The 15567-nt window shown below is 39.8% G+C and overlaps 1 protein-coding gene across 1 annotated transcript in view; it reads left to right on the top strand.

The window, feature by feature from the left end:
• LOC133716251 (mediator of RNA polymerase II transcription subunit 15a-like) overlaps window positions 1-769 on the top strand; it is a 2415-nt gene extending 1646 nt beyond the window's left edge. Inside the window, exon 1 of the mRNA XM_062142965.1 lies at window positions 1-769. This exon is cut by the window's left edge and continues 1646 nt beyond it. Within this exon, the coding sequence (XP_061998949.1) occupies window positions 1-769 (769 nt within the window).
• The last annotated feature ends 14798 nt before the right edge of the window (window positions 770-15567 follow it).

The raw sequence follows: 15567 nt of genomic DNA, 5'->3' as shown, positions 1-15567 counted from the left end.
AGTAAAAGGTGCAACAGAAGCCCCATCATTAAGTACTCCTTTACTTGAAAAGTCCAACGATGACATATGTAGTAATAAGTCCACAGTAGATTCTGATGCGGTGCAGCCTATTCATCAATTAATTAATGTGGTGAACTCCATGTCATCTAAAGCACCAAGTGCTTCTGCTTCAGTCATTGCTTCAGTAGCGTGTACGACTGATAGGATGAAAATGAAGCGCCCGAGAAGTACATTGCCAATTATTGATGCTGATTCAGAAAGTGGGATATGTCATATGATGAAAAGGCCCAGGCTTGAGGTGAACCAAACCCTCTTAGAGGAAATTAGAGCAATCAACAAACGACTAATAGACACTGTACTAGATATTAGTGACCAAGAGACTGCTCCATCAGTTAAGGATGGTGAACGAACTATTGTCAGGTGCTCCTTCGTTGGTGTGGCCATCAGTCCTAATCTGATGTCATCTCCAATGTTTCCACTCCAGCCTTTAAGATTGCTTGTGCCTGCAAACTATCCATTCAGCTCTCCTATATTTCTGGACAAGTTGACAGTGCAAGTCAAGGATGAGCTGGAAGATCTCTCAGCAAAGGTCATGTCAAAGCTAAGTCACTCTCTCCAGACCCTAGCGGAGCCCTTATCTCTTGGGGAGATAGCAAGGGTATGGGATACATGCACCCGAGCGGTTGTCTGTGAATACGCACAACAGTCTGGGGGAGGAAGCTTCAGTTCCAAGTATGGAACCTGGGAAGATTTCCTCACTGTTCCTTAAGTATTTCTTCCAAGTATATTCTGCCAAGTTATTGACTTAGTGTATAGATTAACTTGCATGTCTACCAGAGAAAATCTTATCATGTAGATGCTTGTGCATTTTCCTTTGTATAAGAGCACCGTCTTTAAATTCCTTTTTTCATCACTCTTATGGCCCAAGGTTTCTGTAAGGAAGGCAAGATATATAGTTGAGAGTATAGCTATTGAGAAAATGACTCATGGATTTGCAGACCATTACTTAACAGCAAAGATATGGAGTTTAATTTCAATTCTTTAGTGTTCATTAATAAAGGATTAAGAGCTATATGGAACTAACTCTCCATAAGTTGACAGGTTTATGCTGAGGATGTGTTTAGTCTACATCGGATCTTTGCAGTACATGTTAGTGATAACCAAGAAAGATATAGTCCAGCTTGATAGTCCAGCTTGCAGGTCATTGCATTGATCAGTACTTCAATTCCAATTACTCTGACAATCAATGACAGATCCTAAATCAAAGTCTATTGATTTACTGATTGTTAACCGTTTCTTATATCTGCTTTCAAACCAATATATTCTGTAAATCACACAATTAGTTCTTACCTTAGATAGTCTACAGTCTTTGTATAAATCCAACCTTTGTACTGTAAAAGAATCATCAAATACAAATAGATTATTCCAATCTTTTCCTCTGTTCTTTATGGTATCAGAGCCTGATTTCTATTTTTTTTCCAATCTCCGGTCCCATGGCCTCCTCATCCTCCACTGAGAACACTCCTTCTGTTTCCAACTTTCTCACCATTAAGCTTGACCGAACAAACTATCCCCTATGGCTTGCCCAGATCACCCCCATTCTGAAAAGTAGAAAACTATGGGGTTTTGTTGATGGTACCAATCTGTGTCCCCCTTGCTTCCTAAAAGACAAAGCAGGACAGCTCACTGATGAAGGCGGTGAGTACAAGAGTCATATTTTTCAATCCTATTTATCCACTAATGGAATCTTCCAAAGATTTTCTTGTCCAAAACACCCTGAACAAAACGGTTTGGCTGAACGAAAGCATCGCCATATTGTTGACACTGGACTCACTCTTTTAGCCCATGCACATATGCCATCCACGTATTGGGTTGACTCGTTCAATACGGCAGTGTATATCATCAATCGTCTTCCATCCCGAGTTCTTAACTATGCCTCTCCCTATGAACAACTTTTTCATTGTGTGCCTCAATATCACTCTTTAAAGGTCTTTGGTTGTGCTTGTTTTCCTTATCTTCGTCCCTATAACTCTTCAAAATTACAGTTACGGTCCAAACCTTGTGTGTTCTTGGGTTATTCACTCAATCATCAAGGATATCGTTGTTTTGATCCTTCTTCAGGTCGTATTTATTTGTCTCGTCATGTGTTATTTGATGAATCCAGCTTTCCATTTACCGAACCTAATCTCACTTCAAACTCCTCCATTAATTCCTCAACAGATCAGTCCATATTAATTTTTGGCCCATTATCAGGCCCAAGTCCATCTCTATCTCCAAGTCCTTCTCCTTCTCCTTCTCCACGTATATCTGATCCTCCATGTCAATCTCACCCTCCTTCCCCATCTGCCGCAAACGCTCCTCCTCCTCCAGCCCATGAACGTCCACCACCCACACCGTCTTTACAAGTTTATACTCGCAACCCACAACGCCCAGTTCTTACTTTTGGTGATTCCTCTCAATCTCACTCTCCATCTTCCTCTTCTCCCCCAAATCAGAGTATTCCCACAATAATTTCGCCCTCCTCTTCCCAAACAGATGCATCACCAATTACCCACACCGATCCCCATTCATCCACCTCCCTCCCTACTAACAATCCAATTCCACCATTGTTATCCTCTCCTTTGGTGTCACAGGTGCAAAATCATGGAGGCATCGTAACTCGCAGCAGACATGGAATTAGCAAGCCCAATCCCAAATATGCTATGAACTCTACTCTCCTCTCTCTTCCTCTTGAGCCTACTTGTTATACACAAGCTGCAAAGTATCCAGAATGGCGTGAAGCAATGAATCATGAGTTCAAAGCATTGCAACAGGCAGGTACTTGGTTCTTAGTTCCACCATCCTCCTCAATGAATATTCTTCCTAATAAATGGGTATTCCGAATCAAGAAACGATCAGATGGAAGTGTTGAGAGATATAAGGCCAGACTCGTCGCCAATGGCTTTCATCAGCAAGAGGGCCTTGATTATACTGAAACATTCAGTCCAGTTGTTAAGCACTCCACTATTCGCCTAGTTCTTGCTCTTGCAGTCAGTCATCGTTGGCCAATTCGACAGTTAGATGTCCAAAATGCTTTTCTCCATGGTTATCTCAATGAGGACGTCTATATGAAGCAACCTGTTGGCTTTGTCGATCCTAAATTCCCACAACATGTCTGTAAGCTCCGCCGTTCTTTATATGGTTTAAAACAGGCCCCTCGGGCTTGGTTTCGGTGCTTTTCGGATTACTTAGAAGAACTTGGCTTCCTGGAATCACGGGCTGACTACTCTATGTTCACATTCAAAAATAGAGGCATCTATATCATTCTTCTCATTTATGTGGATGACATATTGATCACGGGTAACAACTCTTCTCACATATCACACCTCATTCATAATCTCAACTCCTTATTTTCTATGAAAGATTTGGGCTCTATTCATTACTTTCTTGGTATTGAGGTTGTCTATAATGGTGATCATTTGCATCTGACACAACATAAATATATTGTGGATTTGTTGAAAAAGACCAATCTCCATGATTCTAGACCTTATCCTACACCTGTTTTATCTGGCAAGAAGCTTAGTGTCTATGATGGTCTCTAGTTAGAGGATCCTTCTGAATATCGCAGTATTGTTGGGGCTTTACAGTACCTCACTCTCACTCGTCCTGATATTTGCTATGCTGTCAATCAAGTGTGTCAATTCATGCACTCACCAACTAATGTTCATTGGGTGGCAGTCAAGAGAATCCTACGGTATTTGAAGTATACTCTTAATCATGGTTTAGTTTATCAGCCAGGTTCTCACAAGTTAGTTGCCTATTCGGATGCCGATTATGCCGGTGATCCGGATGATCGTCATTCCACTGGTGGGTTCTGTGTTTATCTTGGTCCCAACTTGATTTCTTGGAGCTCAAAGAAACATAAAACAGTCTCCCGGTCCAGTGCTGAAGCTGAGTACAGGCAGCTTGCCTACACAGCTGCTGAGTTGTCTTGGCTACGGTCTCTGTTTCGTGATCTTAATGTATTTCTCTCATGTCCCCGGATCTGGTGTGATAATATCAGCTCTATATCTTTGGCCTCCAATCCCGTATTCCATTCCAGAACCAAGCATATAGAAGTTGATTACCATTATGTGAGGGATAAGGTTGTTCGACAAGAGCTGGCAGTTTCCTATGTGTCTACTGCTGACCAAACAGCTGACATCTTCACCAAGGGCTTATCTACTCAGCGTTTCCAATTTCTTGCATCCAAGCTTCCGGTCCGTGCTCGTCCTCTCAGCTTGCGGGGGAATGATAACCAAGAAAGATATAGTCCAGCTTGATAGTCCAGCTTGCAGGTCATTGCATTGATCAGTACTTCAATTCCAATTACTCTGACAATCAATGACAGATCCTAAATCAAAGTCTATTGATTTACTGATTGTTAACCGTTTCTTATATCTGCTTTCAAACCAATATATTCTGTAAATCACACAATTAGTTCTTACCTTAGATAGTCTACAGTCTTTGTATAAATCCAACCTTTGTACTGTAAAAGAATCATCAAATACAAATAGATTATTCCAATCTTTTCCTCTGTTCTTTAGTTAGGACCTTTAAAGTGGCGGATCACTGAAAAGTGTAGAACCTTTTCAAAAAAAAAAAAAAAAAAAATTCTGAATGGACTAAAATTGGATTCTAGTTTGGGAAGTTAGCTCAGCAATGAGAATCTGCTAAACCTTTGATTTCATGGTAGGTCATAATGGGTACACTCTCATGTCCTTAATTTCTGGTTGTTGATTTGAATTGCAGTGTTACATGAGTTGAAAAGACAGAGTAGCGTTTATATTTAATCTACATATCTGTAGTTGAAAATACTTGGGATGAATTTTCTGGAAAATGGGGATTGATAGGTACTTTTCAATCCTTACTGGGCAGAAACCAAAAATTCAAACAATGTTTAAGGAAAATATGATTTGCAGAGAGATTGATGAGAGACTTGTGTGTGTTCTATTATTGATAATAGGAGCCCCTTATATAGGGATTTACAAACGTACATAATCTTGTCATACAAGGAAATAGAATCCGAATATAATTAGGAAATCTAGAACCTTCTCTCCTATTACAACTCTAGAACTAAACCCTAGTTTGAAGAGGCACACTCAATGTCGATATCTTTCAACACTCCCCTTTGCGCCGCTCAAACTTGGTGATGACGCTTTGATCGTTGCCTCATTAAAAACCTTGCCAGGTAACAAAAACCCTGTGGGACAAAAATAACCCTGGTCGAAGGACAAAAAGAGCACAACACGTCCTTCACTCTTCGAGATCGATCATGTAGACATCATTCCTCCCCCTGATGTCGACATCTCCCCCTGATTGCTACAATCATGGGAGTTCGGATAATTTTCTCAATCCGAGGCTCTTCACATGTTTCTCGAACGTGGATTTAGGTAACGACTTAGTGAATAAGTCCGCTACATTAACAACAAGGGTCTACTTTGTAGACCTCCAAGGTATCGCGGTGCTTCCTATGGTAAAGACATAACCGGTCTGGGAACGAAATTTGTGAGGGTCAGAGAGATACCCTACATCAGCAAGATCCATCAAAACATCATCATCGTTTTGATGTAAGGGAGGAGGATGGATGCCTGGCGGTTTTTGCCGATCACAGCGTCTTGGACGGTGCCACTTGGGCTAATGAGATCCGTTCTCATTCTTCTGTCATTCTTTTCTATCTGCAGGGATAGAACAAGCCTATATCTATCTTACATTTTAAGTAACGAAAGATTGTCTTTATACCAGTCCAATGGCGTTGCGTTGGCGTAGGGCTACATCTGGCCAACAAGTTCATAACAAATGAGGTGTCCGATCTTGTATTGTGTTAAGTACAATAATGCGCCTATTGCACTTAGGTAAGACACTTCTGTCAATTAACACGTCTTCGTCATCATCCCTGGGACGAAACGGATCCCTCTTAGGGTCAAGACTACGGACAACCATGGGAGTGCATCTTTGACTTTATCAAAATGCAAAGCATTTATTGACACGGTATACAAGTTCTAAATCTAGACAAAACCGTGTTCTCCCAAGGTCCTTCATCTCAAACTCGGATTTCAGGTGTTCAGCGGTTTCCCTTAACTCTCAAAGGTTCCAATTATGTTTATCAACATAAACCGTGACAATTGCAAATCCAGAACTTGTCATGAAAATGCAGGGGCATAGTTCATTATATCCCTTCCCAATCAAGTAGTCACCTTAGTGAGCGTTTCACTCTCATTGCAAACGCGCTCCATGGTCAAGAGCCACTTTATTTGGGTAAATGAAGTACACAAGACCCTTCATTATATTTCGTATCTAGATCCCCATAGAGATACGTAGTGACCACATTCGTAAGCTGCATGTTCAGTTATTCGGAAACTACCAAACTGACAAGGTAGTGGAGTGCAATGACATCCATTACGAGAGAATTAATATGTCTTCTCGTAGTCGATTCCAGGGCGTTTTGTGAGAAGCCTTGCGCCATAAGGTGAGATTATCATCTCTTTTTCTCATCACGCTATCTAACGAAGACCTATTAATGTCAACAGGTTTTATGTTAGGAGGTGTTGGCATCTCAGGCCCGAAATCCTTCCTCTTCGTTAGTGAATACAATTCAACATGAATCGCATCTTTCCATTTAGGCCAATTTTCTCTACGTTGGCATTCTTCAACGGAGTAAGGTTCGATGTCATTGGTCTCAATAATTCCACGTCTTCATGTACACTAGTGTAATTCGTAGAGATCTCTATATTCTCAGGAATTGGTTCTAACATTGAAGCGTCTCCCAACGATGTCTCTTAGACATAACCACAATCCAGAATATTCTCATGAGACGGATTTTGAGTATCAATGATCAATGGATCAAGTTGTGCCAAACTCTCTCTCTTCTTAGGGCTAGAATCCATCGAACCTATGGGTCTCCTACGCTCTCTAGCGGAACCCATGGCCTATGACGCCTTTATCCCACCTTTGTGGCGTCACCATACCACCATCCATGGTAGTGGTGTCGTACCCATCTCCTCTGGGTGGCACCATGTCCTCTTGTGGGGACATCAATCCTTGCAAACATGTTTGCAGCAGGTATATGTGATCTCGTCACTTTTAGGGGATCAAGATGAGACATAGTGGGGACAGACCACAACAATTCCTGTCGTTCCTATTGAACATTGATGTTCTAATCTCCCCCTAACGACGGGAAGACTGTCTCATCAAAGTGACAATTCGCAAATCCAGCGAAAAAGAGATCGCCTATTAAGGGTTCTACATAGCGGACTTATGGTTGGAGACTTAAGTCCAACACAAATATATATATGCATTAATTGCAATGACTCATGTTGATGCACTGTGGCGGCGCAATTGGCACATAAACCGCACACTCAAATATGCATAAGTACGAGATATTAGACTCGAACCCAGTCACTAACTGTAACGCAAATAAAAGTTGAGTGGCTACTATGAGTCATAGACGAATTAACATAGCTGCATGCGATATTGCATAACCCAAGCAGAAATATTGGTGCGCATATTACCAAAGTCCGGGCTACCATCGTAGTCTTTTAATGGTGGCTTTTCCGCGAGACCAATTGGGTGTGTACATGGGAATATGATACTTGATATCAATACCCAATGATATGCAATAGTCATCGAAAATTTTCGATGTAAACTCTCTAGCATTATCAAGTCAAATTGACTGAATGGGATGATCTGGGCTAGGAGTTCATCATAAGCAGCATTACGAGTGGATGATAGCACGACACGTGACCAACATGTCCGCACATTAACCAACACCATAAAACATCTACGCAGTCCGCAAGTTGGTTGAATCGATCCACAAAATCCCCTTGGATTCTATGTAAGAATGGAATTATTTCTTTAGTGTCCTTTGCATGGCGGCGGCACCCCAAGGCACGGCGGCGGTGCAATGCTCTCTTTGAATAGACTTTTGATTCTCACTTCTCTTCGTTCTGAATCAGAGTTGTCCGTGTGAAGTCTTTAGTATCACGGATCATCATATCATGACCTAGGTGTCGCAAACGGTCGTGCCAAAGCCTATATGTGTCAAAATCCCATAAGTCATCTCTCATGACATGGTTGGATTCAATTACTCGAATAGTGGTTGCATACAAACCACTAGAGCGACACATAAGTTTCTCTAATACTCGTTTATGTCCGTAGTCATTAGAGGTGATGCAAAGGAACTCTTGTCCATTCTCACAATGTGTTTCCACATGAAAACCATTGGCTTTTATATCTTTCAAATAAAGTTCGAATTAAGGTATGTCCAAGACATTAAGTAAAAGAATTGACACTTTATTAATAGCCAATGATTACATCAAAGTTTCTTAACCAAAGTCTAATCCAAAATAAAAATCAAACTTAGACAAATCGTAGTCACTCAATCTGTTTGGTAACTCTAATCAAATATGACCAGGGAAGTAGAGAGAGATGTCGGTGGAGCGAGGCTCTCTTAAGTACCACTAATCTCAATCACTTTCCTAGACATCATACTTCATTGGATGCGCCACTTGAGAAAGAGTTAATACAAAATTGTCATTTATTGATTAAGGCATAATTGCCATTACATAATTCTTGGAAAAAATATAAAAGACTATTCGAAATAAAAATCTGCGGCATTTTGTCTTCATCGCCAGATTTAAAGTCTTTTTGAACTCGATGTCTTGATCACCATTGATCAAGTACTCCATAAAACATAATGTAGAGGATGCTCTCTTGATTGAGGCGTATTGACGCAATATAAATGGTCCCTAGGACCATTGGCGTTGGAATAGTGTTACCATGGCCAAAAGTGGCGCCATGGTGTCCAACCCCCAACCCTCAACGTCATGACTCCTTTGGTCATGTATTTGCCAACTTTGGTGATTACCTTCATGAGCATGTTGATCATATCATCCATGGCGACTTCTTCTAGCCATTGAAAGGTGCTCATGGTAGCCATTTTGAGGCCTACCATATTTTCCATTCACAAAGTTCGTGGCTGTGCCTTTCAACACATACCATAGCTCCAATTAACTGATGGAAATTTGTGATCCGTCTTGCGTTTACATGAGTTCGGAATAAATCAGAGGACCTCATAGCATAGACAGGGAAGGTATTGAGGGTTTTCTCAATCAATTGTTCTTCTGTGATAGTTTTTCACAGGCATGCATCAATGTCTGATGCGGAGAGCTTCCGAACAATATTCCATAACTTTGTCAAAGTTAGAGAAGCAGAGATAATTCCATCATGGTTCTAAGTTTGGAAAATTGTGAATGTTGTTAAAACATTCACGAAGTGCTACCCAAAGGTTTCTAGCGCTATTCTCATTCATGTACTCAAACTGGAGTGACATCTCCATGTGGCGCTTCATCAGGGTAAGTGCCCTGGAATTATCTATCTCAATTTGTGAGTCTTGAGCGGTTCCTTTAGAACAGGGCTCTTGAGCGGTTCCTTTAGAACAGGGCTCTTGGATTGTAGGCAATAAATATTCCGTGCCCGTAGAATCCAATGGAGTAAAATCGAGCTCATTCAAGTTTGATATCCAAAAAGGAGAAACAAGAACGGATTAGTTTCGGAGTCAATGCTTCCACGAAAACTAATATTAAGATTTCCGAGCCTTAATGCTACCAAGAAATCGATTTCCAAGAAATTTGGATTAGACTGAAACAATGATGTTTAATATGGTCAAAAATAGATGCTTGCGGACGCTCTTAGTCCGAAGATTATGAACACTCTTAGTTCTTTGATTACGAACGCTCTTAGTTCGTTTAGCGTGAATCCCCACAATTCCGCTTATTAAATAATCGAACCCATGTTTGTATATTACAAATCCTGAAGCAAATAAAGAAATTTAAAAGACAGGAAAGCAGAAACTTTAATCACAAAAACTTACTTGTTGAAATTCGGACCAGATTTGCTTCTGAACATCTCCCACTTCGAATCGTTTACAGGTCACAAAACGACTCCAATAGGGCTGAAATTTGGAGGTCAGATAGAAGAGACAGAGACGAACAACTTTTGTGAAGGAAAGAGTTTGATCTGAGGTCCCGATCAAGACTTTTCGGAGTGTGCAAACAGGCTGATCTGCACAGGAACGAGCGTGCTGCTGTGCTGCAGGGGCAGCGGGCGTGCGATGATGCTGCAGGGGCAGTAGGCGGCACACGGGTGCTCAAGGGCTGCAGGGGCAGAACACGGTATGGCTAGCTAGGGCTAGGAGCTTGCGGCAGTTCGTATTGGCAGAAACAGGAAAAACTGGGCAAAAAGTCGTTTCTGCAGGAGGACCAGTTGGTTTAACAGCCGGTTCAGGGGCTTCTGGACCGGTGTTCCTCTTTCAGTTCCTGAATCCTAGGATAGAGATGGTGCCACTGACAAAATTTGGTGGCAATTGGGTGTCCGGAAGGTGGTAAACCGGTGGAGAGATCGCATCGGATGGTTTGTGGCTTCCGACGGCCGGTTCGGTAAGTTTCCGGCCGGTTTTGGTTGTGTTGCCACCGGATCAGGACTCCTTGGGTCGGGGGCTACTAGTTGGGAGGTGGAGGCAACTAGGGTTTGAGGGTTTCGACTTGTTTTAGGGTTTTGGTGATTTGTTACAGGGTTAGGGCTCGTGCTGATAACATGTTTAAGGAAAATATGATTTGCAGAAAGATTGATGAGAGAATTGTGTGTGTTCTATTATTGATAATAGGAGCCCTTTATATAGGGATTTACAAAGTACATAATCTTGTCATACAAGGAAATAGAATCCGAATATAATTAGGAAATCCAGAACCTTCTCTTCTATTACAACTCTAGAACTAAACCCTAGTTTGAAGAGGCATACTCAATGTCGATATCCTTCAACAAACAGAACACAGGATTTTTGGTTAAGCAGTGAAAACCTCAAATATGAGATTAAAAACATTGCAGGGCTCTTACTCTTGAGAACCCAAAATAAAGACAATTTATTTATGATGAAGGATATGTTCTTTACAAACTCAAGTAGCACTAGCTCGGCTACAATCACTAGAAATTACTAATGAGAAGTTTGTCTTCAATCTTGAACTCCTTCTTCATTTGAACGATCTCCAATTATTTCTCTTCTTGCTTCACAGCCTCTCTACTGATCTCAAAAGAATCAATGCACATGAGCAAATGAACAAGAACACTTAAACATGGAACAAGTGTCTTGGATTTCTATGAAACTCGATCTTAAGCAAGCAAGACTCTCCAATAATTCTTGCGTCTCTCTCCCCTATAAAAGAACGCACACTTTCATAATATATTAAGGAGATGACAGATCCTCAATCATGACTCAACCCTAATACGACTCCTAATAGGAAAGTCATTTATATGAAACAGCCTGAGGGTTTTGTGAAATCTGGAATAGAAAACCATGTATGCAGACTAAAAAAATCCATTTATGGACTATGTGATTTCATCATTTGATTTTACAGAAAATATAGTTGATGAATGTGTGTACATGAAAACAGTTGGAAATAACTTTATTTTTCTCATACTGTATGTGGATGATATTCTTTTGGCTAGTAGCAACATTAAGTTACTTAAAGACACCAAAACTTTTCTGTCAAACAATTTTGACATGAAAGATTTAGGAGAAGCCTCTTATGTTCTAGGTATTGAAATCAAGAGAGACAGGGCACATGGTTTATTAGGCTTATCTCAACAAAACTATATTTTAAAAGTTTTAAAGAGATTTGGGATGGAAACTTGTGCATCAGGTGAAGCTCCTATGACAAAAGGAGATAAACTATCAAAGAATAAAAATTCTAAAAATGGGGGGAAGATGTCTGATATGGATAGCAAACCTTATGCTAGACTAATAGGCAGCCTCATGTATGCACAGGTCTGTACAAGACCTGATTTAGCTTTTGCAGTTGGAATTTTGTCTAGATTTCAATCAAATCCTACTCAAGAACATTGGACTGCAGGAAAAAAGGTACTTAGATACTTACAGAGGACCAAATCACACATGTTGGTATATAGGCAAGTAAAGCAACTGGAATTAGTAGGCTACACTGATTCAGATTTTGTAGGAAATTATCCAGATTCAAAGAAGTCCACATCTGGTTATGTGTTCATGCTTGCAGGAGGGGCTGTGGCATGGAAAACCATGAAACAGTCACTGGTCTCTACCTCCACTATGCAGGCTGAATTCATAGCTATTTATGAAGGAATGTATGAAGGTTTATGGATTAAGAATTTTTTTAATGCAGACCAAAGTGTTGAGCTCAATTGTATCAGATGCACTTAAGATTTATTGTGATAATGAAGCTGCAGTATTTTTGGCAAGAACAGTAAGAGGTCAAATAACTCCAAGCATATTGATTTGAAATATTACAGTGTAAGAGAGAGAGAGAGAGTAAAGCATGGTGAAGTTATTGTTTTAAACATTGACACAGAATCCCAACTTGCAGATCCATTCACCAAGGCCTTGTCAGTTGCAAATTTTAAGAGACATACAGAGAATATGGGGGTATTGTCTAGTTTGGAAGCTTGAGTTCAGTGGGAGTTTAGATTCATTTTTTGAATTTTTATTCATGTATAATAGTTCCAATTTAGTCTTTGACTTTTCTAATATTTGTATTTTGCATCTACAAGTTATAAATAAAATTGAGGTATTTCAGAAAGTGGTTATTTATTTATGGATGTTGTCATTTTGAGCATTGTGTGTTATCACGTGAACTGCTATGCTTGCATAGATTTTCAGTTACAGAAAAACAACTACAAGTTCACTGGTGTTTAGAGGTTGTTGTCAAGATTTTGTTTTATCAAAATCATTCTGATGGACTGTGAGCAAAATGGCATTACAGGTAGATATACTTGCCATATAGCTCTCTTGTTATCACTTAAAGCTTCTGTGAACACAGTAGCTGGTGTTAGTGGTTTTTAACCAATGTGTTTGTTCCAAACTTAGTTGGTTCTAAATTCTGCATTAGCTTCTGTGTTTGACCAAGCTGAATGAGATCTGAATTTTTACATGTTTCAAGTGCACACTTCAGTTGTTGTTTAATACAAGTTATTGGTTCAATTGTTCTGCAAATAGACAATGTTAGTCCAAGTGGGAGAATGTTGGAATAAAGTGGACTTAACATTATCTAAAAGCATTAAGTAAATGGAACAATTGATTTAGCTAAATAAATAACAAGAAATATGTAGCCGTAATTCTAATACCAGTCACCCATCGAGATGTATATCTCTTGATGGGAGTAGGACTCTCATTGTTAAAACCTGATTAACATAAAGAATTGTGATAAAGCTTAAGTCTTCTATCTGATAAACATGAAGTAAAACTAGGACTCCTTATGGGATGAGGTTTTGGCCAATATATAAGGAGAAGAAAGTCCCTATGTTCAACACTGCCTTTTGCATACATTATCAGTCCCATTCTGAAGCATTAAGTGTTGAAACATAGAAGACATTCCTCCATAGTGCAGCTGCTCGTTTCAGATCCTTGAAGATGTCTGCCTCGATGAATGCTCTTGGACAAGCTGTGGCTGCTGGGATTGAAAGTGTGAATCCAGGTGGTTATTCCTAAATCGACTAGGAAAGTTTTCTGGTGTGCTGCATAATTTGGTTGATTCTTGTGCAGGTGCTTTTGTTATGTGATTTTGTGATTGATCTTGTGTGATTCATGTTATCTTACATTGCATTGATGCAATAATTGTCCTTTGGAAACTTGATTTGTTGAGTAAATGTGTACTACTACTACTACTACTACTAGTAGTAGGAGTATTATTATTATTATTATTATTATTATTACAACTGTTACTATTACTATTACTAACATAGTTTGCATGCTCCTTGGTTCAAAGCATTTCTAGAGAATTTAAATGATGTTTGTTTCCCAAGGGCATATTTATTGTTTCTTTACTCTAGGGGTCATCATTTAGCCCGCGAGCTCCTTGGCATAGTTACAGTGATATTTTTTTTCGAGTGAAGCAAACTTACCAAAAAAAAAAAAAAAAAAGAAGGAAAAGAAAAAGAAAGGAAGAGCATGATAATTTTGTTCCTGCAAGTTCAACACTAAAAGCTACTCAAGTAATAATGACAACAGATTGACAACCAAACCGCTCGAAATCAAGGCAAGAGGAAGAGGGCAGAGAAGTCTACCACTCTAAAAACAAGGCCGAGGGTTTGGGATCACGTTCGAGAAGATTAAGCTGATTTTTGAAACCGTTGATGGGAAGATGTAGCAAGTGAGAACCAAAAACCGTGCTAAATGTAACTATTATCCTCAAGTTTTGACTTGTGATGATAGTGAAATTAGCTAGTAGTATTGTAGACTTAGAGAAGGGTCAGCAAGTGTTCATTAGTGGTGGGAGCACAAGTGAACCAACTTTAGTAATGAGAAATTGGACACAAGAGAATTGTAGAATAGCTTTAGTTGAAATGATTGTGTAAGATGAACTTCTAATCAACGCAATTGAAACCTGCTTTAAGAGGTTTTGTTCAGTAACTTGCCTAGGTTTGAACTCGCTTCTAGAAGGACTATAGTTTAACTGTGTTTTGAGCATGTATGATGCAAAAAGGCAGGAGCTCAGGAAGGAGTTGATGAGCCACTGTGTTTGCTTAATCACTAATAAATGAACATCCTCGATGCAGAACATAAGCTGCATGGCCTTGACTGCAGATTTGATTGACTGTGTGTGGAAAATGCACAAAAGAAAATTATATACTTTTGTCTAATCCCTAATCATTAAGTAAGTATAGGGAAGTTGATAGAAACTTAATTGTTTGATTCAGTGTGGTATGGAGAGATTTTTAATAATATTTGTGGATAATGCTTCTACTAACACGCTGAATGAAATAAAGAACTCTAATCTTCATGTTGTTGCCAAAGATGTACTTGCAATGTTAGTGTCAACGGTTACTTCTTAATCTTGTTTCAGTACTGGAAATAGTATAGTTGTTCCATATAAGAGTTCAATGACTCCCAGCACAGTTGAAGCCCTTGTATGATACTCTTTAAAAAAAAATTATTTATGTTTAAGGATATCTCTATTTGTGTTTAGCCCAAACTCTAGGTTACTTGACCTAGTGGTAATAGGGTTAAATTAGAAGGATCTAGATTCCTATTCAATGTACGATTACTTTCCTTGTATGATTGAGATTTTATACATTGTAATCCTCTATATAAAGAGGCCCCTATTATCAATGAGAATACACAGCGATTTCCTCTCAAATATCGTTTCCCTAAAACACGTTATCAGCACGAAGCCCTAACCCTGAAACAAATAGCCAAACCCTGATTCAAGAAGCTAAAAACCTTGAATCCGAATACAAAACGTTGAAGCCTTTTCTTCCTCCACCTCACACCTTGAAGAAATCGATCGCAGGAGTCCAGAACCGGCGGCACCACCCCAAGAACCGGCCGGAAATCTACCGAACCGGCCACCGGAAGCTCCATACAACCCGCAGCACATATGCCACCGGTTCACCATCTTCCGGACATTCAATTCCCACCAAATTTTGATAGTAGAAGCCTCCTAATCTGAAGTTTCAAGAACCGGAAGAAAAACACTGAAAACCAGTCTAAAACTCACTGAACCGGCAGTCTGAATCATCCGGCAG

This window comes from Rosa rugosa, chromosome 6 (assembly GCF_958449725.1).
Source record: "Rosa rugosa chromosome 6, drRosRugo1.1, whole genome shotgun sequence".
Classification (NCBI taxonomy): domain Eukaryota; kingdom Viridiplantae; phylum Streptophyta; class Magnoliopsida; order Rosales; family Rosaceae; genus Rosa; species Rosa rugosa.
Note: the sequence above shows the minus strand (reverse complement) of the source record. Positions and strands in the feature narration are given on the sequence as shown.